Source organism: Lissotriton helveticus, chromosome 12 (assembly GCF_964261635.1).
Source record: "Lissotriton helveticus chromosome 12, aLisHel1.1, whole genome shotgun sequence".
In the NCBI taxonomy this organism is placed as follows: Eukaryota; Metazoa; Chordata; class Amphibia; order Caudata; family Salamandridae; genus Lissotriton; species Lissotriton helveticus.
Genome location: NC_136073.1, coordinates 365,117,707 through 365,143,933, shown reverse-complemented (window position 1 = coordinate 365,143,933; position 26,227 = coordinate 365,117,707). Strand labels below are relative to the sequence as shown.

At 49.2% G+C, this 26,227-nt stretch overlaps 1 protein-coding gene across 3 annotated transcripts in view; it reads right to left on the bottom strand.

Annotated features, from left to right (window-relative positions):
* PHKB (phosphorylase kinase regulatory subunit beta) overlaps positions 1-26,227 on the bottom strand; it is a 1,437,099-nt gene that overhangs the window by 1,239,640 nt on the left and 171,232 nt on the right. For all 3 annotated transcript variants that reach the window (XM_078669366.1, XM_078669365.1, XM_078669367.1), the window contains one exon: positions 21,724-21,813. In XM_078669366.1, coding sequence (XP_078525492.1) covers positions 21,724-21,813 — 90 coding nt within the window. The remainder of the gene's footprint in view (positions 1-21,723; positions 21,814-26,227) is intronic.

Here is a 26,227-nt window from a genome sequence, read left to right as displayed (position 1 = left end):
CCATTGGCTGGAATGGTAAACAACAAGTCAAAAACACGCCCGTTGTTTACATTCCAGCCAATGGAAAAGAGGGAAGAAAGAAAAACACGCCCCCCCCCCAGTCTGAAAAGGACGGGGTGTTTCTCAGTCTCTTTTGGGATTGACCTCGGAGAAACATGCTGGTGTTCATGGAGTGGTCGGACCGGTGTCCGTGTAGGCGCGTGTGACGAGGTGAGCTTCTTGTTTTACATCTTTCACGTTCCTTTTTTGAAATGTTACATCTATGCGCCCGTGTGGTAGGAAGGCCACTCCCCACCAGTGCAAACACACGTATTCTGTGGGCCTGACATGAGCAAGCAAAATGCCGCTGCCGCCCACGCCCAAAGAAGGCGACGGCAAGGGCAGAAGGAGCAGCAAGTGGCGGCACAATGAACTTCACTGTGCAAGGACTGACCCGCACGCTGCGGAAGCTGGGGGGTGGTTCAACCTCAAACTGCCTCTAAAAGGCATGAAAAGTTTCCGTCACACATGTGTGTTAAACTCTGCCCGAACCTGAACAGCCTTCCACGTGCACGGTTGAGCATGCGAACTGCGCAGTTTTACCTGCTTACAGCACCAATGGCAGAGAATGATCCAGTCAGTCAGGAAGGGTTGCTGCCACGAACTGCCCTACACGTCCTAGCGCTGTAAAGCGCAATGCAAACCAACATGCATTCTCTAAGGCTAAGCCAACATTAACATGCGATGTTTGGGCAAAGGCGGCCGCAGGCTTCAGAAACAAATAAAAGCCAACCCCAACACGGACCCAGAAATACAAATGGGGAAATTGTGTGTTTCACTGGCCGGGCTCGGCGGCTGCCCACTTCCTGCCTGGCTGACACAGTGTTTTGCCGTGGCAATGCTTCCAGACAGGAGCTAGGGCTGCTCTCTGCCTGCTTTGCGGCCGCCGCCGGGAGGCAAGTTTACTCTGGAGGTTTGGGCTTAAACAGAGTCCACTGTGACCTCCGAGGCCTCCGCGGAAGGAGCCGCGATGGTAACCAAGGATTACCCCTTCTACCTCACGGTGAAGAGAGCCAACTGTGCCCTGAAGGTGCAGACGGTCATCAGCCCCCCCGAGAGCGACCGAGGTAAGTGCCCGCTGTCCGGCCGCCTTCTGCTCCTGGACGTGTGCTGTTGACACATACAATGTAGGAGGCAGTAAAGCTGCAAAGTAGAGGACTTCTCTCTGACAAGGTGTCTGGGCCCTTCCCCAAACTTTAGTAGACTTCACGTTTGCAGTGCGACCTGTTAATTTAGTCTATTGTGGAGACGTGCGAGTGGGGAGAGTTAATGTTCCTATTCATAGTTCAAAATATTCACAATTGGCCTCGGTCATGAGATCCAACCCTAAACTTCCCTTCACATGCCCTGGACAGGGCAGAGTATTTTATTTTACTGAAAATGAGTGCACCCGCACATTTAGCCTCCATGCTTCCCGGGCCGGTAAATGGGGCATCGTCAGTTTGGACAGTAGTAATTTACAACACTTGGAAATGTCTGGTTTGCAGAATTAAACGTCATTGCAAAACAGTCTGTGTAAAGCACATGTTACCGCCACAATTACATCAACAGTTGCATATATGCTTTTGCCCTCACTGACCCATGCAAGACACCTCCCAGTGCTAAAAACAACATCTAATGATTTTATCGATCAGTGCAATCGTGCACATTTATCTGTAACCCGATCTCAGATCTGTGGAGGAACAAAACCTGAACAGAGACACCCAGAACTGGTGGGTGTGCCCCCCAGAGTGGACGCTGCCTGGCACCGTGAGTGCCCTATGACACTGACACAGGAGCCCCCTCCTCACCCTGGTGCTCCCTACAACCACCCCCGGTGCCCTCGACCACTCCCGGTGCCCTCCTCCACCACCCCAGGGGCGCTGCTCCCCGCGCCCCCCCACGAGCCATCTCACCTCTTCAGCGGGGAGTCTCAGGAGCCTGCCCCCGCCGCTGTGGGGCCGAGAGCTGGGGCAGAGGCACGGAACCAGTCTCCCATGCTTGATGGGTAAGGCAGTTGTGTATGTGTGTGTGGCTCTGTGTGTGTGTTTGTGTGTGGCTCTGTGTGTGTGTGTGTGGCTCTGTGTGTGTGGCTCTGTGTGTGTGTGTGTGGCTCTGTGTGTGTGTGTGTGGCTCCGTGTGTGTGTGTGGCTCCGTGTGTGTGTGTGTGTGGCTCCGTGTGTGTGTGGCTCTGTGTGTGTGTGTGTGTGTGTGGCTCTGTGTGTGTGTGTGTGTGTGTGGCTGGGTGTGGCTCTGTGTGTGTGTGTGGCTCTGTGTGTGTGTGTGGCTCTGTGTGTGTGTATGGCTCTGTGTGTGTGTGTGTGTGTGTGTATGTATGTGTGCGGCATTGTGTGTGTGTGTGTGTGCGGCATTGTGTGTGTGTGTGTGTGTGTGCGGCATTGTGTGTGTGTGTGTGTGGCTTTGTGTGTGTGTGGCTCTGTGTGGGGGCGCAAATGCAATAGGTCTCGAATTTGCGAGAGATTAAGGTATTGGCATGGTAAATGACAATGCCATTTATTTATCCGTTTTCAAAACCAACACATAAATAAAAAGTTTGTCATTTACAATGCCAATAGCTCTAACTTTTCCGAAGGTGAGACCGTTGCATTGTAAATGCTTGTTCTTTTACGCGCCTGAGCCAGGATGTAGTCACAGTCCTTGGAGTGAAGGAATCGCTCAATTATAGGTCGAGGAGGAGCGCCAGCAGGGGGAGACCTGGTCGGGACTCAGTGTGCCCTTTCAAGGGCAAAGAATGCAGATAGGTCCTTGGGGTTACAGTGGTTCTCAACCATTGTTCCATGTATTGTGCTGCATTAGTGCCTTCGATTTTTCACATCCTCTGCTCTATTCTCCAGCGTACGCAATTTAGATTCCATGACTTGTAGTCATTTCTGTATTGTAGCCACAGCTGGGGGAAGGTCTGCCAGCACAAGTTCATTATTGGTTACCTTCACTGCCAATTTTCTATGATCATCCTTGAGTAAATTAAGGTCAGTGCCGATGGTATCAATTTTGAGTTAAAAGGCTTCCCTAGAGGCAGTGATGGCTTGCAGTATATCCTGCAGGGTAGGATCATTGACTGGCCTTGTTGTTGTCTGAGCGTTCTTCCGTACAGTCACTGTAGTACTCATCTCCTCTCGATCGTGTTCCCTCCGTCTGGAGGATTTGCCCATTGTCTCCGGGGATCGGGTTCTGGGCGGGTGTGTCTTTGACATGTAGTGCTGTTCCATTATACTCCTTACACTGTCTCCGTCAGAAAGTCCTGGGACCCACCTTGCAGGGTGCGCTGTTAGCTGCGAGTTTGGTGCTAGTTGAGCTCCTATAAGTGAACCAAGGTTTCCCAGTGTTCAGGGCCAGGGCCCACACCCTATATGTGCAGGTCCACTCGTCCCTCGGGGTGGGCAGGTCATCAGGTTCCCAGTTAGGTCTATACGCATGGTCTTATACTGTTCGGCCATCCATGGGCAGGTGCGGTATCTCCTGGGCCCCAGTGCGCCCACCGCAAGCAAACGGTAGTCGGCAAGGGCCCCCCCCCCCCCACACCTTTTCCCCCGCTCAAGTCTCGCAGCTCCAGGAGAAGGCAGGGGAGCCGGAGTCCTAAACCCCTTCCCCTAAGGGGTGTTGGAGCGAGCAGGCAACCACGAGGTTAGGCGAGTTCTGCCCCATGGATTGACTCCCAGCGCCGGTGATCGTGGGTCTTCTCTCTATAGGCAGGAGGCCTACCACCTTGGTCCCACAGCAGGTGCCCTCAAGATCCTAGTTTCCTCTTTTGCTGGGTGTTGAATCAGACCGGCTATTGAAGGCAGTAGCCCCAATAATTGCAAAGATGGTGTGCTGAGGGCCTCCTCGCTCAGTGAGGTCTCTACTTAATATACAGGCTGGTGGAGCAATGCAAGGTTTCTTTAAGGGGCGGGGGCCTCCGCTTCAGGCCTCACAGTGGGGATGGGTCCCTTCAATCCCAGCCCTATCGTCAGCGCTCCCCGCTTCTACCTTCGTGGAGGCTCAGTGCAGGGCCCAGCATTGCTGCACGCAGGCTCCCCCACTTGATCTCGCATGGGGCTTTGGGCTCTTGTCCTCCTCCGGTGCCACAGGCCGCTCCTCAGGGCGCTTTCCAGGACTTGGGGCTCACTCAGAGTTGCAGGCTGTCGTCTGGTTGAGCCGCGGTCCTCAGCAGTAGGGTGGCAGCCAGCAGAAGTCTGGTCTGGTCAAATTTGCTTCAGCCCACACTCTTCTTCAGTAAGCGTGGTCTTTGCTCCCTGACCCCAGAGATTCTCTACCCGGATCACAGCTATCAGCCAGGTCAGCCCAGACCCCTCTCACCAGCCGTCGATGCCTTCCTTCGGTTGGCTCGATCAGGGGTAGGTCGGCTCGGAGTGTAGGCGCACACTCTTCATGGGCAACCCCGTCACTCCGCAGCCTCCGCCGGGCCGTGGTGGCTCTTGCTGATCGCTGCAATCTTGGAGCAGAGGCCAACTCTAGGGGTTGGATTTCAGCGGCAACCTGAGGTTGAGCAGTTAGGAGAACACCGCACAGTATATTAATCGCCACTCAACAGTGTCTGGCAAGGTATTAGAACCCTTGCAGGCGTACAAGGGGTCAGAATGGTGCCAGATTGGGCCAGGCCACGAGCTCTGAATAGAGCTGCTCACTCCATCGGCGTCAGGCCACGCCCCCTACACTTTAGGAGTGATGCAAGAAAACGCCTGTCCCCTTGATTAGGTTCTGTGTAGGCGAGGATGTGTGCAAGTAGGAGTCCTGTGGACATGAGCTTATAGGTGCTTGGTGGAAGGAGGTGAGACTGCTCAGGTAGGTGGGGCCTAAGCAGTTTAGTTCATTGAATGTGTGTGTGAGGAGTTTGAAATTAGCATGTTTGTGCATCGGGAGTCAGTGAAGCTAACTGAGGAGTGATGTGAATTCTGTCTGGGACGTTGAGGATGAGTCTGGCAGCAGAGTTCTGGAAGGTTTGTAGTCTTCTTGCAAGTTGCTTGGTCATACTAGCGTCAAGAGTGTCCCAATATCCCAACTTGCTGGTGACTAGGGCATGAACCCACCAAACATGCTTACTGCCAGGGCCGGACTGGGAACCAAAACCGGCCCTGGCAAAGTGCTCGGCCGGTCCCGCCCCACCCCCCACGGGGAAGGGGGGGGGATGGGGGCGGGGGGGGGGGGTTCCGCCTAGCGCTTTGCCGGGCCGGTTTTCGGACAATTTTGTTCCAGGACCGATTTTGCAGCTATGCTGCAAAAACGGCCAAAAACGGCCCCCAGGGGCCCAAAACCGGCCCCCACCCATGGGGCGCACCGGGGAATTGCCCGGTGCCTGCTACGGCCAGTCTGTGCCGGCTTACTGCACTCTGAGGAGCCCACCAGCAACTGCTTAGCACCCCTCCTTAAGAGTTTACCAGAAATGCTCAACATCTCCTGAAGAATCCAATGGGACCTGCTAAGTAACCCTGCATAGGAGCCTAACAGCATATGCATAGCACTCTATCTGAGGCGTCTACCGGTAACTGCTGTATCATCCTTCCTTTTGAGACCACCAGAAATGGTTAGTACCCACTCTGCGGATCCCTTTAGTAGCTTCTTAGTAACCCTGCTTAGAAGCCCACTAGCAAACACTAAGCACTACTCTTGAGGAGTCCTTATTAAACGTTAGGCAGCCCTCCAGATGTACCCACCAACACACGCTTAGGAACCCCTCCTGAGGAGCCCATCAGTAACTGCTGTGCACCCCTCTGTAAGAGCCTACTAGGAACACTTAGCATATCTCCTAAAGGAGCACATGGTCTTTGCCAACTGTAGGTTGCACCACATAATCAAATTGTCAATAAATAAATACCTTTTACAAATGTCCATCCAGTGTTGATAGTATGCAAAATCCTTTATTCTTCTTTTATAATTGACAATGTACACCAAACAGCCAAAAAGAGTCCTTTACGCTTTGAAGCCCGAGATAATACCATTCTGGCACATCAGCCTTTTTACTATACACTGCCGTCGGATTTGGATTTTCACCCGATTAGGCAACCTAATACGCACTTCGGCCTTTCTACAACATAGTATTGTCGGATTTCGATTTTCAACCAACTAGGCAGCTTGATTAGATATAGAAGACACACTTTATCCTCGATTGCATACACCATATTAGAGGTGATGCGAAATGGGGAGTTCCCTAACCGGACAACCGTGCTTTTTATGTTGAAAGTTACGAGCAAAAATACAATCGCCCTGAAGAAGTTCTTGTAATAGAATGAAACGCGTTGGCTGTTTGATGTACATTGTCAATTATAAAAGAAAAATAAAGGATTTTGCATACTATCAACACTGGATGGACATTTGTAAAGTTATTTATTTATTGACACTTTGATTATGTGGTGCAACCTACAGTTGGCAAAGTGTATGTTGGTTATTCTAACCGCCCCTTTGGAATGGCAAGGGCAGTGGTGTTGCACACCGTGAGAGCATAAGGCTAATTGTTTTAATGTTTGTATGGTCTAGCTGTTCCCTATTTTTGTTTTAAAGGAGCACATGGTAACTGCTTAGCAATCTTCCATACGCGCCCATCAGCAAATGCTTAGCACCTCTCCCGTAGGACCCACAAGTACATGCTTAGAACTTCTCCCGAACAGCCTTCTGGTAATTGCTGATCACCCCTCTTTAGCAGCCCACAAGTAAATGCTTTTCAGTCCTCCTGAGTAACTGTTAAATGTTTGTAGCTGTCCTCTGGTACCCACTGGTAACTGCTTACAACTCTGTGGAGCTCATCAGTGAATGCTTGGCACTGTTCCAGAGGAGCCATCAGTAACTATGGGTCCAAGCTGGGGTGGCGTAATGAGCAGAAGAACAATGGATTTTACCCATATCTTTTGACTGGGGGTGAATGTATGATTTATTCCATCATTTGTTTGTGCATCACTTTACGCCCTAAGTGGGATGGGTATGTCCAGATGTGGGTCCCTTGCTCACTTTGCCACTGGATTCAAGCTAACCTGGAAGATGAAGGCCAATACCAAGAAACCGGTCCCAGGATGCTTGTTTCCGGTCCAGGGAGGACCTGGCTTGGCAGTTTGGGCTGGACTGTTCCCATGAGGCAGAGGGTCAAGACTGATTTGCATATAGCCGGGTCACAACTGCGGTGGTGTAGTGAGCAGAAGAATGATGGATTAAACCCAAGATCTTATGACTGGGGGTAAATATATGATTTATTCAGCATTCCGTCCATCATTTGTTTGCGTATCACCATTAGTAAATATGTAGCACTCCTTTCGTATGCCCATGGGTAACAGATTAGCATCCCACCTGAGGAGTCCATCCGTAAAGGTTTAGCATTCTAAGTGTGAAGGTCACCAACAAGGTTTGGTAACAAAAGCCCTCCTTCGCTTTGAACAATTTTACTGGATCTATTTGTATCTATCCTTTTTTTCGTCCATTGTATCGTTTGTCATCTTTTTCTGGGGGGTTTTCCCCACCTCCCAGACAGTCCTCACAACCTTTCGACTATTGCACTGTACATTTACTGTAATATATCTTAATTCATTCATCGGCGTGGACGTTGCATAATATTTTTGTGCTAACATTGGGCTACCTTTGTCATCGATTCTTCACACTATGGAATGAAGCCTTCAACTAAGCCACATACTACCAGGGAAAGTAGCAAGTTTGTTGCTTTGAAGTAAACTTGAAGGTTTCTCAGGTCATAGTTCCAGACTTTGAAATAATCCTAGGATTGGTGACTTTCTAAACGGGAAGATATTATTTATCAAGCTGTAGGGAAAAAAACATTATGAAATTTCGTGGGTTGATCCTCGGATCTGTGTCCACAGGATAATATGCCATCATCTGTCCTTTTAATACTTCACCTTTCTGTAATGTATTTTAGGGTGCCTCTATAAACATTTGGAGATAATTTAGTTCTTGTAGCCTGTGTCACATAAATGGAAAAGAATATTGTTATCGCCTTTATTAAAACTAGATGAAACGTTTAAATCATTACTTTCATGCTGCAGTTAAAAATCTACTTTGGAGGCCTAATTAGGAGACCGGGTAGGCAAAGTAAAATTAACATAAGTAATGTACTTCTGGTTTTCTCATTAAAAATAAGAAATTCTGCCAAGCCAATTCTTTCCTTTCACAGAAGTAAATTACTTCGTGTTTTTTTTTCTCCAGAAACACATCGATTGAACAAAACATCAGACCACTCATTGGTTATGAAAGGTGATGAATACATTCGGCCACAAAATTACACTTGCTGTGTAAAGAACCTGACAACTTTATCAGGGGAAAGGCTATTCGGGGAATGCCTGTATTTAATTATATTGGCACAGCACAAGCCCAGATGGAGGGCTTTGGTGGAGGCACCTACAGAAGGAGGACACTGGGGCAAAGATAGTACCTGTCTGTCTAACTAATAAAAATAATATAAACAATAGTTGGTAGCATTTTGAACTCTTACGGCCAGATGTATGACCATAGCATTTCACAACTCGCAAATTGCTTCAAATTGAGAGTCGCAAAATGCTACGTACAACAGTGTCTGAGACACGGTTTGCGATTTCTAATGGGGTCGCACACTGCATGACTCATGAATATTAATGTGGCTGTCGCAATTTGCGACCCTCTTGGGAATGGCTAGAACTCCCAGGGATGGTGGCCTGCTGGGGTCTGTAGACCACCATGTCTAGGACTGCTTTGACAAAAAGCAGTTTTTCAAAAAATTAATCCTGTTTTCCTTAAAGGAAAACAGGATGCATTTAAAAAATAAAATTGAAACTTTACAGTTTCATTTTTTTAAGGGCAGGCAGTGGTCCCCGAGACCACTGCACTGCCTGCCCTTAAAAAATATTTGCGCATGCATTCACAAAGGGGAAAGGTTCCCCAGGTGCCCCTTCCCATTTGCGAGTGCCTTACCACCCTTTTGATAAGGGTGGTAAACAGCGAGTGTTTTGCAACCACAATTGCGGTCGCAAAACATTCATACATAGGTTACAAATGGGGGTGGGGTCGCACACTACTCACACACCGGCGGTGTCGCCCCTAAGGACTCTGGTCAATGTAGTAAAGTGTTCGTGATGGATCATCTTTCGATCTTCTGCTATCTTCGCTGTCTTCGCCATCCCTGGACACGTGTTTCGGGGTATCACCCCTCGTCAGCAGGGATAGGCCGTGTACTGGGGTTGCCGATGGCTGCCAATGTCTGCCAGGTATAGTACCACTCAGGCGCGTAGGTGCGGGATCCCAGGCTCGTCAGCCCACTGCTCACGGGAGCTTTAAAGTTACAAATGGGGGTGGGGTCGCACACTACTCACACACCGGCGGTGTCGCCCCTAAGGACTCTGGTCAATGTAGTAAAGTGTTCGCGATGCATCATCTTTCGATCTTCTGCTATCTTCGCTGTCTTCGCCATCCCTGGACACGTGTTTCGGGGTATCACCCCTCGTCAGCAGATGCATCGCGAACACTTTACTACATTGACCAGAGTCCTTAGGGGCGACACCGCCGGTGTGTGAGTAGTGTGCGACCCCACCCCCATTTGTAATTCATACATAGGTATTGGAGTCGCTATTACGAAGGGACGGTCTTGGAACGCCCCTTCCTAATAGCGAGTCGCTAACCCTATTTTGCGTGTAGCTAATTGATAAGCGACTCGCAAAATAGGCTTGGCTCATTGGCCACCCGTTTTTTGCGGTCGCAAACGGGCCTTATACTCCTTTGCGACCAGAAAAAAACGGTTGTACATCTGGCCCTGAGTCACATATGTCTCAAAGCACTGTAATAACAGGTCTCCTCTCCCAGCTCAATGGAAGCAGAGCAGATCCTCTGGGATTTGAACCTGTGACTTTTGGTTTTTGCTAACATTTCAGATGTTAATACATCAGTCCACAGAGCTATCCTGCGCCATATGCCGCGAGTGTCAATTTGAAAAGCACATACACGAGCTAAAGCTAAGAGACGAAGCAACTGTTGAAACTCAGAGCACATAACGTGCACAGAAGAATACATTTAATTAAGAAATGCCTTTAATCTGTCAATCATACTTTACAAACCTGGAAAGAGAGATAAGGCGGATACCAAATATGTTCAATTTAAAAATGAAAGTTTAACAAAAGACGTAAGGATTTAAATGAGGAGCTGGCAAGGGTTGAAAAGTATGCAAGAACAAAGCATTTAATTCACATTATTTTATTATGGTAATTTTCCTGCAGCTAGAGGAGAGTAGAAGACTACAGTCGACTGTGGATCAAAGTCGTATTTAAAGCAGGATTTGAAACAAATGTTTAAGACGTCCATATTCTCTTCTCAGAAATAAAAGGAAAAAAGACGCTTGCCGCCATAACCTGGGCTTGTAAGTTGCAAACAAAGACAAGCTTTAGGAAAGCCAACAGGTCTGTCTGACTTAGAAGAAGTGGTTGAATTTTTTTTTTTTAAATATTGGAAGCGTATGGCACAAAAAATAAAAACAAGAAAACAGAAAATACACTTGCAATAAAAAATGTAAATTACCTATATTTTTTTAAGGGATAGATACAAATAGCTCTATAAAATGTGTACAAAGGTACGAAGGTCACACAATTGCATATAATTGTTTAAGAAGAGTAAAGATGGTTCCCGGGTTACCAGTTTACTTTGAACAGGAATGGAATTTTTTTTTTTTTTTGCTTTAATGCATATCTGAAACACTAACTTATAGCCATTGATTAAACACACAACTATGCATATCTGAAACACAGTAACTTCTAGTCATAGTTTGAACACACAGCTATGCAACTATGCATATCTGAAACACGGTAACTTCTAGCCATAGTTTAAACACACAGATCTATGTCTAAAGTATAAATAATGGGGTGGTAAAAGCTTTGGCTATGTAAAGTTTCGGAACCTCAAGCAAGTCACTCCAATGCACTTGTTTTAAGAAGATGCGCACTTGATCCGATTACAATACAAGAGACCCAGTGGCTGATTTGGGTTCACCAACGGCCTCATGTTGTCATGTGTAGAAGCGAAATGTGAATGGGAGGTAAAAATGAGCAACAGATGCAAGTATGGACTCAAGCCCTTTTGGAAATATGTGCAGATGTATGCATTTTTATGATTTTTTTAAAAATAAAAGTTGGGTATAGACCAGAATGAAAAATGGTCATTTGATTTTTTTTATCCGAAACAAAAGATTATTTTTTTTATTAACAGAATTGCCATTTTGCATTAAGCTGGACTTGGGCCTTTTTGCAGGGTAATCCCAGAACGTTTTGCCATCCGCCTGCATTTTCTCTGACCTGTTTTTGTTGGTTTTTTACTCTGAGCACTTTACCACTGCTGATAAGTGCTAAAGTGCATGTGTCTCTCTTGTAAACTTGGGAAGATTGGCCTACACCTGTTAGTAATATTCAATTCTCCTGAAAGTCCCTTGTACAGTGGTATCTCATATAATGAATGAATGGGGGTCTTGTAATTCGCAGACTTAGCCCGAAGGGCATCAAGGCGCAGGGAACAAACGGACATAGAGAGTCAGAAAGGCAGATGACACAGAAATTAGTAAGCCTGAGAAAAGAGCCATGTCTTTAAGAGTTTGCGAAAAATCCCCAGTGAGGATTGACTGGAGAGTTCAGGGGAGAGAGAGTTCCATAGTTTGGGGGCCACGGTGGAAAAGGCTCTTCCTCCCCACTTCGCCCTTTTAAATCTGGGAACAGAGAGCAGATTTCTGGAGGCCGAGCGGAGGGTTCTGCTAGGAGTATAGGGGCTGACAAGGGACCTAATACCTTCAAGAGCCCAATCCAAAAACTGCCCTGTGGGCCAGGCAGATGAGCTTAAAAGAGATCCTGGCTTGTATAGGTAGCCAATGGAGATCTTTCCTGGCCTGAGTTGCAGATGCAAGCCTAGGAAGGTTCAAGACCATCCTGGCTGCGGCATTTTGGACCATCTGGAGACGATGGAGAGACTTCTTATTAATGCCACCATAGAGTGCATTACAATAGTCGATCCTGGAGGAGACCAGGGCCACTGATGACTGTTTGCGAGCATCAGGCGACAAATAAGGGGCAATCTTTTTCAGCGTCCGGATGATGGCACAGCAGGTGGACACTGTTCTGTTGACCTGGAGGTCAAAGGAGAGGGCCGGATCTAGAAGTACGCCCAGATTCCTGGCCGAACGGGAGGGGTCGGGACAGTCCCCCATGGAGGATGGCCACCAGTCCACCGACCAGATATCTTGGCTCCCACCAAAAATCAAGACCTTTGTCTTTTCCCCATTTAATTTTAGATAGTTTCGTATCATCCATTGCGAGACTGCCTCCATACAAGCTCGGAATTTAGGGGCAGAATCTTCTATCGACTGAGTAGTGGTAACAAGGATCTGGGTATCGTCAGCATAGGACAATACCTGGTAGCCAAAAGAGCGTACTACTTTGGCAAGTGGGGTTACGTAGATGTTAAATAAAAGCGGGCTCAGGGCAGTGCCCTGCGGAACCCCACATTGCACAGACTGGGGGGGGGGAGACAAGAAGCTGCCCAACTTCACTCTCTGCTGTCTCTGATAGAGGAAGGAGGATAGGAGATTAAGGGCACTGCCTCCCACCCCTATCCCCTTCAGCCTGTCAACCAGGATTGACGGGGACAGGGTATCAAAAGCTGCTGTACGGTCAAGCAGCACCAACAGCGAGGTCTGTCCCCTGTCAACCTCAGATCGTAGGTTATTGACCACAACTGTGAGGGCAGATTCGGTACTGTGGGCAGCACGAAACCCATGTTGGGAGATGTCCAGCAGGTTCGCATTCTCCAAGTAGGAGGTCAGATGGCGATTAAGATGGGCCTCAAGTATCTTGGCCGGGGTTGGAAGGAATGATATGGGCCTGAAGTTTTTTAGGACTTCAGGGTCCAAAGAGGCCTTTTTTAGAAGAGGCTTGACAACTGCAGTTTTCCAGGGTACTGGAAAAATCCCCTTGGTAATGGCCATATTCATGACCGCTAAAAGAGGAGGAAGGACAGCCTCTCTACAAGCCTTCAAAGTTTTTAGAGGACAGGGGTCCAGGGGCGAGCATGATTTGATGGCGTCAAGAAGGCGATTAAGTTCTTCCAGAGTCAAAAGAGGAAAGCATGCAAAACCGGGAAAGGAGCCAAATGCGGATTTGATGGTCTCCTCGTGGACAGGAGAAGGGGACGGAGGTAGGGATGCACGATCAGTGTCCAGCTCCAGATTAAGGATTATCAGGGAGTTGTAAATGTCGGCAATTTTAGAATGAAAAAAGCTTGCAATATTATCGCAGAGCTCCTGTGTCTCAACAGCAGAGTCAGCAACTTTAGGTGTCGACAGAGTGTAATGATTTTAAAGATCTCTCTCGATGATTTTAGCGAGGCAGTGATATTGCTGAAATAGATCTTTTTTTCCTCTGCTGTGGCCCTTTTGTATTCCCTCAAAACTAATTTGTGTTGAGTTTTCCCAGGGGAGTCAAGACGTGCATACCAAGATCTTTCTTTTTGTCTGCACTTCTGCCGCAAGAGTCTTAAACGTTCCGAGTACCAAGGCGACGAGGGACTCTTCCAGGCCGAGTAATGTTTTTTAGGCAGCGCTAGGGTGTCCATCACGTTAGATAAGGCGTTGGACAGACCAAACGCAGCGGCATTGGGATCTGGCAGGGAGAGGGAACTGACAGCCACCATAAACGGGGCAAGGGAAATGTTAGAGACCTCTCTATAGTTTCTTCTGGTTTCCCATACCTTCCTATTCAATTGATTAGGGGTGAAGGAGATGGTGTTGAGATGGAGAGGTACTGCCCGATGGTCCGACCAGGATAGAGGAATCGGGATTCCCGTCACCAGTCTGGTGTCGTTCGAAAAGACGCCATCAAGCGTGTGCCCAGCCAGATGTGTAGGGCCTTCAACCAATTGGCCCAACCCACAGGCAGTCAGACCCTCCACCAAAGAGCTAGTGTCTCGGTCATCTACCACCTCCAGATGAAAGTTAAAATCGCCAAGGAGGGTTAGGTTGGGCCTATTAATGAAAGGCTCTAACAGTTTGAGTATTTCCTGAGAGAAAGAGGCCCTGGGGCCAGGGGGCCTGTAACAAAAAATGCCGGAAAAGGAGGCAGTGGGTGCAAACTGAATAGAAAAATACAATGCCTCAAAATTATCCAAGGAAGACGAGAGGGGGTCAATACGACAAGTCAAGCAGTCTCTACATAGGATTCCCAGTCCTCCACCCCTGTGCCCGGTTCGATCCATTCTGAATAGGGTATAACCTTCCGTAGTGGCGTCAACCAGGTCTGGGCCAGTGGAATCCGAGCCCCAGGTCTCAGTTATAAAGACCCAGGGGGGGGGGGGTTTCTCTGTGATACAAAGTGGTTGAATGCTACGTTATTTTTGACCAGTGACCTGGCATTAATAAGAAAGCAGGCTTCCTTTAGAGGGTTATCTGAAGCCTTAGCTACCTCTGAACTAACCAGATGTTTTCTAAGATGTCGAGTGCGTGCAGGTCTGGATGCATTACAAACACAGGTATTGGTAGATATATCATCTGGAGATAGAATGTGATGACATTCCATGGGAGGGGGTCTAAGAGCGAGAGAGGTGGAGAGTGTATAAAGCTCACCTTTAGCATGAAGTGGGAAGCGAGGCCCGGCCCGCCCGGCCCGTAGCGCGGTCTGTGCGTGGACGGGTGCAGACGGGCTGGACTCTGGCGTGACTCCGGCGCAGCTGCGCGGAGGAATAGCCATCTCTTTTATGTGCTGGCGACTAGAAAGATGCAGGTGTAGCCTCCCACACACCCAAGATGGCCGCTGCTAGTTCCGAGGTCCGCGTGTCTCAGTGCCTGAATCGGCTGAGCACCGGATGAGCACCTCAATGCGGGAAAGGGAGCCAACGATTGCCGAATGGTCAGCAGAAAGCAAGGTCTGTTTCAAAATGAGTTATAGGAAGAGTTTTAACGTAAATCTTAAAACACGACGATTTTAAAAGTAGTATTAAAATAGGGCACAGCAAAGAGGTCAACACACACCACACAACCTCCCGGCTTTCCGCCTCAGGAGGGAACAACACACAGCCCCAGGGCCAGTAAATTAAATGCTACTAGTGGACTTGCAGAGCTGCTTATGCCACCTACAAAAGTAGCCTTTCGAACCGGTCTCAGACTTCTGCAGCTGCAGGGCCTGTGCGAACAGTTAACTGCCGCAGTGATGGGACATGCAAAGTGGTTGCCACATCTGAAACTCCCTTTTACTACATAGAAGTCACCCCTAAGGTAGGCCCTTTAGCCCTATGAGCAGGGTGCTGTGTAGGTAAAAGGTAGGACATGTGCCTTAACAATGTGGCATGTCCTGGTAGTGACAAACAGCCTGTTTGGTTCCTCATTGGTGTGAGGCAGCCCTCTCATAGGTGTGCATTGGGGATTCCCTGATATGTGCTTCAGTGGTAATTTCTGACATGAGATGGGTAGCATAACCATGTGTGGAAAAGTAGTGATAAATCACGCTCATTGGTGAAAGCAGATTTGCCATTACTATTTTAGAAATGCCACTTTTAGAAGAGAGCATTTCTGTGTGCTTATGTGTCGTTGTGATCTGCCTGGATGTGTATTCACCGTCTGGTTTTGACGGACAGGAGAAAGGGGATCTGCATTCCCTCTTGACAGTCACAAGGGACGTTAAGGTGTGTGCTGCCTTTTCTGGGTGACTCAACGTTAGGTTGACTAGACATTGGCTGCATTTAGAGTAGCAGAAGGAGTTTACCTTGCACCTGAATAGGCCTGGTCTGCATTTGGAGTGGTGGGAGGCGTTGCACCTGTACCTGAATAAGGCTGTGCCTACTTTCCACAATGCTGTCTCCGCCCCCCTGTGGTGGGTCTGGGGCCAGGGTTTGAAATGTGAATGGGGGTGTTGTGCACTTCTACACAGTGTTTGAAGTGCCCCCCAGAACAAAGACATTCGTACTATAAGTACAGGAGCTGTGACCCCATGAAATGAGACCCTGCGCGGGACCTGTAACCAGACGCTGCTGGCTCTACATACAGCACCAGAAGATTGCTGTGCTGCCAGGGAACCAGCACTGTGACTCCTTGTAGTGCTAATCTGCCGAAAGGACCGCATCTATGCCCCAAGGACCCTGTGTGCTGGCCTGCTGCCTGCTTTCCTGAACATGCGTGCCCCGAGTGCTCCAAAAGGAACTCAGCGCAGTATGATCGCTGTGGACGCCTCCTGGGGCAGCTCTGTGTTGGAGAAAAGGTAGCGCTGGTGAGCGCTTCATTTTCCCTTTTTTTTGGGTAGCTCTCAAAGCGTACTGGGTGAACGCTTTTAATTCTGTTGCCCAAGGAGTGGGCTCACTCTGTGCTAAAACTGGAGAGGAGCGCTTTTTGCCCTGCAGCGTGGGCAGCGCCAAACTCTCCTTTGTAGCCTCAGCAAAGGGAGGGTAGAGAAGAGGCAAACGAAGTGCTCTCCCATTCCCTGTCGTGCCTCTGCATTTCGGCTGGTGCGCCCTCTCCGCAGCCGGAGCTCTGCGGCGTGACCCTGGTCTGCCGAGCACCACAACACACCAACCAAAAGGAAGTACCATCGCGTTGCTGGGAGCAATGCCGATGCCCGAGCCAGAAGGCGCTCAAAGACATGCGGTCCCGGTTCCAGCCGCTTCACCGCACGGTCGCAGGGAACGGCTTCCGTGGGATTCTAAAGGCGGTGGTTAGAGGAGGACTCTCGTGCCAGCCTCCCATGTGTGCATGCTCCCACCCTCTCTCTTTTCATGGAGGTCCTGCATCGGTGTCGCTGGACCAGTTGTAGCCTCGCAGGGAAAAGTCCTCAATGGAGGCCCCATCGGAAACAGTAATAATGCAAATAATCGTATGACAGATGAGAGGAGTGCAGGGGTAGCTCTGAGTGTGGGTTATTATACCACTGGGTTTCTCATCGATCTTGCTTTGCGGAATGTTAGTAGTGGTCTGTTGTGCGTCCTGGGACCGTGGATCGGGTCACTGCAAATTAAATGCCAATGTTTTTGAAAAATGGCATGTATTTTTCGGTGCTGCTCATTAAATCCAGGAATTAACCGTATGGTTTACTGGTTCAGTGGAGGATTTGGATTAAGACAGGAAGAAAATGGCGCTCAAGCAAGTTCGCAATGGAGTGTGAGATATAAGCAATGATTACGGTGCTACCAGGTATGGGGAAACAAACCCAAACAAAAACCCCCTGCGAGTGTATGGGTCTGGACCCACGCTGTAAATTAGAACCAAATCCTGTGCACACGTTTAGGTTGTTGGTTTTAGTGTAAAAACACTATTCAAAGTACTTTCTGTGCAGAAATATGAAGGTCGACATCAGGAATATCTTTATGATGATTTCGTGTTTAGTCACTAGGGAGTAATCCTGTGACTCTTCAGGCCTGTAGGAAAGAAATACTGACTGTGCGGAAGTCACAGTACCGGTGATAATTCCAACCTGGTAAAACACGGGTTCAACTCAAAAGGGGTTGTGGAAGTGCCACATATGATAGGAGGGGAGGACAGGTCCATTGCTCTCCCCGGGTGTATCGTATTTCACAATATTGGGTGGACGTGTAAGTCGGTCTGGCAGAAAGACCTTAACTACCAGATCTGACGGACGACTGCTCCGTCTCGATTTCCGGAAATTTCCTGATGTCGACCTTCATAATTTCTGCACAGAAAGTACTTTGAATAGTGGTTTGTTCAAAATCGGAGCACACGTTGCTTATTACACCCATAGAGCTGCATGTCACCTTCAGCCTGCCCCTGTGGTCCCCAAAAAGATGGCCATGCCCGTGGGTTGGGGTCCCAGGGGCCAAAAATGGCTATGGAGGGGGGCCACTTGGACCCCCTCCCTTTATATAAAAAAAAGAAATGGCAGTTCACCAGGGGTTGGGATCCCCAGAGCCAAAATCAGCCTGGGAAGGGGGCCACATGGACCCCTCCTTTTTTAATAGAAAAAAAATAAAGGACTAGCCCCGGGGCATGGGGTTGCGGGCCAAAAATGGCCCTGGAGGGGTGCCGCAAGGCCCCCATCTCCTTTTTAAAATTAAATATAAAGTCCTAGTTCTGAGGGATGGAGACCCAGGGGCCGAAATCGACCTCAGGAGAAAGGCCACTTGGCACTGGTCGCCGTGTCAATACTTACCCAGGTCCCAGGGGATGGGGTCTCTGGGGACGAAATCAGCCTTGTGCACCCCCTTAATACAGAAGATATTTCCCCCGGGACCTGACCCAAACGAAGGGCAGTGAAAAGCAAGTGCAGGAGATTGCGGGTTTTTTGTTGTTAAATTTTACTGTGGTTTTGCGGAACCTCTGCAAATTTGCGGCAAAATTTGGAAGAATTTTTTTTCTCACCCTAATCCAGTTCCTGTGCGACCCCATCACCAGGCCTGTGGGGAAGGCGGGTTGTCAGGGTATTCCTACTCCGCCCCCTTATGGTTTTCTTTTTGTATTATTTACTTGGCACTCAGTCATGTCCGAGTCCCAAGATGTCTGCCACCACTTCCTGGTTGAAGTAGTGGCAGCCAATCAGATCTCATTTTGAGATCCGCCAGATCCTTGGAGGGTCAGCGTCCCTAGATATCTATATTTATTTTTCCTCTATGTCCAAAACTACTGAATGGATTTCAACCAAATTACAAAAGGCACTCTTTCTGGACCAAGAACTAGCTTTTTACCAAATTTGTCTAATTCCATTCAGTGGTTCGGGCTGTAGTCCTGTTCAAAATCCCTATGGGAAATTGCATATGGAAAACGTACATTGGGACCCCTCTTTTTCTCGGCCCTCGCTTGACCAATCACCACAAAACTTTCCAGACAGCAGCTGAAGTGAATGGCGTACTCATTTTGAAAAGTTTGTGAAGATTTGTCAAACGGCGCCAAAATTGTTAGCAAAAACGTTTGACTATGGAAATTAGGCCCTAACTATAACTACGATATACCTGAAAGGTGTAGGTACTGTCCCTTTGAAATTGCAACAGGTAAGTATTTCAGTTTTGGAGGTATTCAATCTGAGGTGCTCAATGTCATCCTCTTCTCAACACCTCGGAGGCAACTGAAGAAATATTCTCAGTTTTGGTAAGAGTTTTTGTTTCTATAAATATTCCACCTAATCCACCTCCTCTTTTGCCTATGTTATTTTGTGTAACAGTGTGATAGGCTGGTGGAACAGCATCATGCAATATTAGAGCCATGTCTTCTACCAGCTATTATTCAATTATAAAGAGTAAGTCAGTTTCTGTGCCTTTCAAAATGTCCAAGATGTAGTACTTGTTTTTGGAAATACAACAAGCATTTATTAGCAGCAAGTTTAAAGGAGCTGTTTTGGTGGTGGTGCGATTATTTGCTGCGGGAGAGTAGGTATTGCCCTTGGATGTTATAGGTGATGTGCTATTAGTACTGGCACACTGAAATAGACTAGTTTTTAGGCGTTAGCCTTGTGTAAAAAGCTTCAAAGGAATTTGATATGGTCTATGTATGTGGATGGTGTGGAGACTGGTTGCATTTCAGTAGATGGGCTGTGAAGTTGTCTTTGAATAGTAACATTGCTGTGCAGTAAAAAAAGGGGGATGCAAGGTTATGAAGAGTGGTATAGAGTGGGCTTCTTTTGTTTATTCTGAAGGTGCAATGGGTATGAGTAAGACTTGTTGGGGGAGCATGAGGGCCTGGCTTTATGGCTCTAAATTCTGCAATGGATGGGTGGAACAAAAATGTGAATGTCACCAACAAGTAAGTGGAAGGAGAGGGCTGGCTCAAAGTCATTATAAGTGAGTATATTATAAATACATACTTTTGCTATAATCAAATGGTCTTGGCTACCGCCAGACCTAAAAATGGAAAATCTGGCTGTTGGTAGATTATTTACATGCTAACACCACTGTGAACATATATAGAGGTGTGTATGAAGATAAATGCTAAATGAATTGCATTGTTTGCTATATTTAATAAATGTATTTGTTGAGCACAAACAAATTGTCTACCGTAGATATAGGTTACACAATTCTTGGTCTAAATGATTACTACGCGACTGTAAAGGCTCACAAAGACCTCTTGCATAACTAATTTATGCACAACTCAAACATGCTTCAGGAGTAGCACAAGGCATAAGTCACTGTTTTGTAAAGGGGATTTGTAGGTTGTAGCAATGCCAAGAAATGAGCGCATGAGGTGGGATACTATCACACTCCATGCCCTATAGCTATAGAACTCACTAACAGCCATGATATGAAACATTCAGTAGCATATACACTTCAGAAGAGAGGTGAAAATAAGGCAATTCCCAAGATAACTACATCACCCAATAACCCTAACATAAAACCCAGAAACAAAAACAGTCATTCAAGAACAATAGTCTGTCTACAGCCCAGAGACAGCCCCACCAGCAGACAATTTTTATGTCCAAACAAGGTTACGAAAGGCTGACCTATGTCTAGACTGGGCAGTATGCAGTAGTGAGATTCCACATATAACCCTCCTGGCCCTCACGAATACCATAATATTCTTCAGTTGGGCAGCCAGTTGTGGGTCAATTAGGCTGCATGATAACTCCCTTACATTGCTCTATCTCCTACACTCAAAACAAATCATGCCCAGCATCCAAGACAGAACTAGTCCAGAGCAATAAACGATCTCCCACAAACTGAACAGGCACCGAGTATCTGAAGAAATCTACCACATACCACTGGCCAACGGAGGGATCTAATTTAGATCATAACTGCAGGTCCAACTAGGTACATACAATCACTGCTCCTCGAAACCTCACAATGACAATCGTATGGGATATAGAAACACAGTCCATCCAGGCACATTACCCCCAACATCTCTGAATCCAATGTATACCTGTTCAGAACCAAAAAAACTTTAAACTAAAATAATGACCGTAAAAAGCACCATAAAGGGACCAGCAGAGCTGGCAAATCTGCCAGCTTATTGAAAGCCGTAAACTCCAGGACAATCACAATGCTAAGCACTGCATCTGATAACATGATAACTGCACCTCAGTGGTCCTCACGCACAACATCAAAACACTTTCATACAGTATCAAAACAAAGAAAACACCCTTCCAATCACACATCCGACGCTGCAATTGTGGTCAAAGACAAATCAACAATGGCATTCCTTTATAGCCTTTGCAGGCCCTTACTTTGCATTGAACAGTAAGAAAAAAACAGAGGCCAATTAAGTGGCCATCAGGAAGACCAACATTTTGATTCTATGAAAGTTCAACAGATACCTTATTCAAGGCACGGGTAGAAGTGTGTGGAAGCTAGAAATAATGTTCAATAAAACAGAACCAATGAGTTTCTTTAAATGGCCATTTCAACTTCATCTCTTTGGAGATCCAATTAAATCATCTATATGATATGTAGATCCAATTTAAGGCAATCTCAATGGCACATGGTACACCTTGAAAAAAGAACAATTGATGGACAGAATGCAGAACAATGTCAGACATTCATCCCAGTACAGAGATCTGGGCCTAAATCCATCGTTTTTTTGCTCACGGTACACGTTACCACTTTCCAAGATAAAATAGACCCTTCACCCTTGGAAGTCTAGTTACGTCACAAAGAAGATCAAGCAGCGCTTAGAGACCAGTGGTGATTTGCGCTATACAAAATTATAGTAACATAACATAACAGTGCAAGCATTGACTTTACATTTCCTTACTGCTTTGGAAAAGATTACACGTTATATTATAATATGAATCAATAAATTGTAATTTTTTTAATTATTATTCTGTAACTTACCGATTCTGTAATATCGATCCAATTTTTCCCATAGAGTTTCACCATCTGGCCTAGGAAGATTGATACTTTTAAGTGGTTCGTAAACTGAGCCTAAAGGAGAAAAACAATGAAATAATAAAGAATGAAAGGTAAAAAAGGTACAAAACATTCTCTTTGTAGGCAATAATTGATCACTGCAACTTCATGTAGGCAAAGCCAGAAAAAACAATTTGTCCTTTTGTTACATTTTACCATGTGCACACAACTAAGCACAGTGACTAGTTTTTTGCAGCCGTATAAGTACTATGCTGCTGACATTTGCCGAAATAAAGATCTTCAAAACATTATTTCTGCGAAAAGCTGTGAAATGACCAACGCCTGTCATGAAATAGCAGAGAAAATGGATGTGCCACTTAATTAACTGGAGTGAAAATAAGTGCTAAATGCTTTAGTTAACAAATTCGAGGCTTCGGAAGCCTCCTTGTCAAGAGCACCCATTCACTATATTTTTGTTTTTCTTGTTTCGTTCTTGGCTTATCCTTCTCTGTTGAATTAAGTGCCGCCCCCTCATGTCCTCCCACTCAATGCTTTGGTACTTCATGCTTATAACTGTACACTGCACTCATTTTGTTTCAAAGCAAAACGTATGGCTCTCTCGCGGGGGCGCCAGCAGTTGGACAAACCAGATTTCAAATTTTTTGCCAACGAGGAGGAGGAGGTACAGATGAACACTAAACGCACAGGGTATTCGGTCAGTTTTGCTGAGACCCCAGTAATCCATCAGTAGTAACCAACCACCGGTACACAAAGAGTCATATAAACCGTGTTAGACGGGGACCTGGAGGGTCGGCCGAGCACAGTGATCGCACAGACAGGTAACTTCCCCCCCACAGATGGACACCACACAAAGATCAGGGTAACACCTTTTATAGGCACTTCTGGTAGTAGAGTGGTACGATACAAGACGATCAGGACCCGATGATCCTCTCAATTCTAGTCTCTAGTAAGGGAAGGGGGTAGCGGGACAGTCTTGGTACCCACGGGTACGGAGGTGTAACGGTGATAGCTCACAATCCTCGAGCTCGGTGTTCGGATGGGTCAGACCGCGGCAGCGCCGGCAGGTCCCGAAGAGGTCGTAGGTGGCAACGGGCCGCGGCAGCGCCAGCAGGTCCCAACGAGGATGAAGGTTACAACGGGCCGCGGCAGCGCCAGCAGGTCCCACGAGAATGCAGGTTGCAACGGGCCGCGGCAGTGCCAGCAGGTCCCACGAGGATGAAGGTTACAACGGGCCGCGGCAGCGCCAGCAGGTCCCACGAGGATGAAGGTTACAACGGGCCGCGGCAGCGCCAGCAGGTCCCACGAGGATGAAGGTTGCAGAGGGCCGCGGCAGCGCCAGCAGGCAGGACAATAGTTCACAAGGCAGGGCTGTGGCAGCGCCAGCAGTCCGTCAAGGATGAGTTCGTCGCGGTGTCTCTCGACTCCAGGATACAACTGCCTTCCTGTCCTGGGGCGGCCTCAGTTATAGGTCTGGCGCCCTTTGATGTCCGGACCCTCGCCCTTGGAGGTCGGGAGGTCTGGGATGAGGGAGTCCAGACACCCAGCAGGGGGGTGGAGCCAGCGCCCGAGGAGGCTGGGGGTGCTCGGCACCTGGCGGGGGAGAGCCATTGACACTTCTTACTCCCATTGACCTGCCAAGTGGTCCGTTCACCTCCTGGGTGGAGGGTGGTGCCGGGATGTCGGGGCCTGGCCAGGCCCAGGGTTGGGGTCGGGCTGAGGCCGCGCGGCCGCGTGGTGCTGTGTCCAAGATGGCGGCTGGGCCGGCAATGGTGCTGACGGTGGCCCGGGCCCTGACCTGCGGGGAGGGAGCGAGCCCTTCATGTGGCCTGTCCAACATGCGTCCCCCCCAGCTGAAGGCGGGGAGAGTCACCCATCTTCTTGGGGACTTTCCTCGTCGAGGCGGAAAAAGCGGGACAGGCCATCCGCGTTGGCGTGGTCTTGGCCAGGGCGATGCTCCACAGTGAAGTCCATCCCCTGCAGGGAGATGGACCATCGCAATAGTTTGGGGTTCTCCCCCCGCATCTGCATGAGCCATTGCAGGGGCCGATGATCTGTCTGTACCCGGAAATGGGTTCCGAAGAGGTACGGCCGGAGCTTCTTGAGGGCCCATACCACTGCGAAGGCCTCTCGCTCAATGGTGCTCCAGCGCTGTTCTCGGGGCAGTAGGCGTCTGCTGATGAAGGCCACGGGTTGGTCCACTCCTTCGGGGTTCAGTTGGGAGAGGACGGCCCCAATACCATGGTCGGAGGCATCGGTCTGCACGATGAACTCGCGGCTGTAGTCGGGGGCCTGGAGCACCGGAGCGGTGCACATGGCGGCCTTCAGCGTCTCGAAGGCCGCGTGACAGTCGGGAGTCCAGTTGACTCGTTTTGGGTTGTTCTTAGACGTGAGTTCTGTGAGGGGCCCCACAATGCTGCCATAGTCCCTCACAAACCGCCGGTAGTATCCGGTGAGCCCCAGGAAGGCTCGGACCTCTGTTTGTGTTTCGGGGGGTTGCCAGGACTGGATGGCAGCTACCTTGAGTTGGAGGGGGGCCACCAGACCGCTCCCCACTTGGTGTCCGAGGTAGGTCACGGACCCCTGGCCGATTTGGCACTTGCTGGCCTTTATGGTGAGGCCGGCCTGTTGGAGGGCCTGCAGGACCGCTCTGAGGTGGTGGAGGTGGTCGGCCCAGTGGCGGCTGTATACCGCGATGTCGTCCAGGTAGGCGGCGCTGAATTCTTCGAGGCCCGCCAATACCTGGTTCACCAGTCTTTGAAAGGTGGCTGGAGCGTTCTTCATGTCGAAGGGCATCACTCTGAAACGGTAGTGCCCGTCCGGGGTGGAGAAAGCGGAACGTTCTTGGGCCCTGGGGGTGAGGCCGATCTGCCAGTAGCCCGCTGTCAGGTCAAAGATGCTTAGGTAGCGGGCTGCCCCCATGCGGTCGACTAGTTCATCTGCTCGGGGGATAGGGTGAGCGTCGGTTCGGGTGACCGCGTTCAGCCCCCGATAGTCGATGCAGAATCGGAGCTCCGGCGTGGTGCCCGGTGCCGCGGCCTTGGGGACCAGGACGACCGGGCTGGCCCAGGGACTGTCCGAAGGCTCGATGACCCCGAGGGCGAGCATCTTGGAGACTTCTTCTTGGATGCATGTACGTACCCGATCCGGTACTCGGTACGCCCGGTGTCGGACAGGAGGACTATCCCCCGTGTCCACGTCGTGCAGGCACCAGGAGGTGACTCCGGGTGCGAGGGAGAACAGGTTTGCGAACGGCAGCAGGAGGGCCCGGCAATCTTGACGCTGCTCTGGGGTCAGGGCCTCGGAGAGTCTGACCCCGTCCACCGAGCCATCTCTTTCCCGAGTCCTCAGTAGATCAGGGAGGGGCTCGGAGTCTCTTTCTGTACCACTGTCGGTCGCCATCAGCAGGCTGAGCTCAGAGCGCATGAAGTGGGGTTTGAGCCTGTTGGCGTGGAGGACCCGGAGGGGGTTCCGGGGGGACTCCAGGTCGATGAGATAGGTGACGGGACTCCTGCGCTCGATCACCTTGAAGGGCCCCGTCCATTTGTCTTGCAAGGCACACGGTTCGATGGGGGACATCACCCATACCTGCTGACCCGGTTCAAACTCGATGGAGGAGGCATGTTGGTCGTACCACTTCTTCATGTCCTCCTGACTGGCCTCCAGATTGGCTTTAGCGATCTCCCTGAATTTCCGGGTCTGATTTCGGAGGGTCAGGAGGTATTTGTAGACGTCCGGAGGGGTCTTTAGGGGGGCCATTTCCCATTCCTCCTTCACTAGGCTGAGAGGCCCGCGAACGGGGTGTCCGTACAGGAGTTCGAAGGGACTGAAGCCGAGGGACTTCTGGGGGACTTCTCGGTAGGCGAAGAGGAGGCACGGTAGTAGCACGTCCCACTGGCGGCGTAGGGGTTCTTCCAGCCCCATGATCATCCCCTTGAGGGTGCGGTTGAACCGCTCGACCAGTCCGTTCCCCTGGGGGTGATAGGGGGTGGTGAAGCGGTAAGTGACTCCGCACTGCTGCCAGAGGGATTTCATATACTTTGAGATAAAGTTCGTACCCCTGTCGCTGACGACTTCCCGGGGGAAGCCCACTCGAGAGAAGATCCCCATCAAGGCTCGACCCACTACTGGGGCTGTTATAGTACGGAGGGGGACCGCCTCAGGATAGCGGGTGGCGTGGTCCACCAGGACCAGGATGAAGCGATGTCCCTGTGCTGTTCGGGGGTCCAGGGGCCCCACAATGTCTATTCCCACCCTTTCGAACGGGGTGGTCACCACGGGGAATGGTTGTAGGGGTGCCTTGAGTTTGCGGCCGCTCTTCCCGCTGGCCTGGCAGGTCGGGCAGGACCGGCAATGGTTGGAGACGTCATTTCTCATTTTTGGCCAAAAAAAGTGAGTCACCAGGCGGTGGTAGGTCTTGTCTTGGCCCAGGTGCCCGGCCAGGGGGACATCATGGGCTAGGTTCAACAGG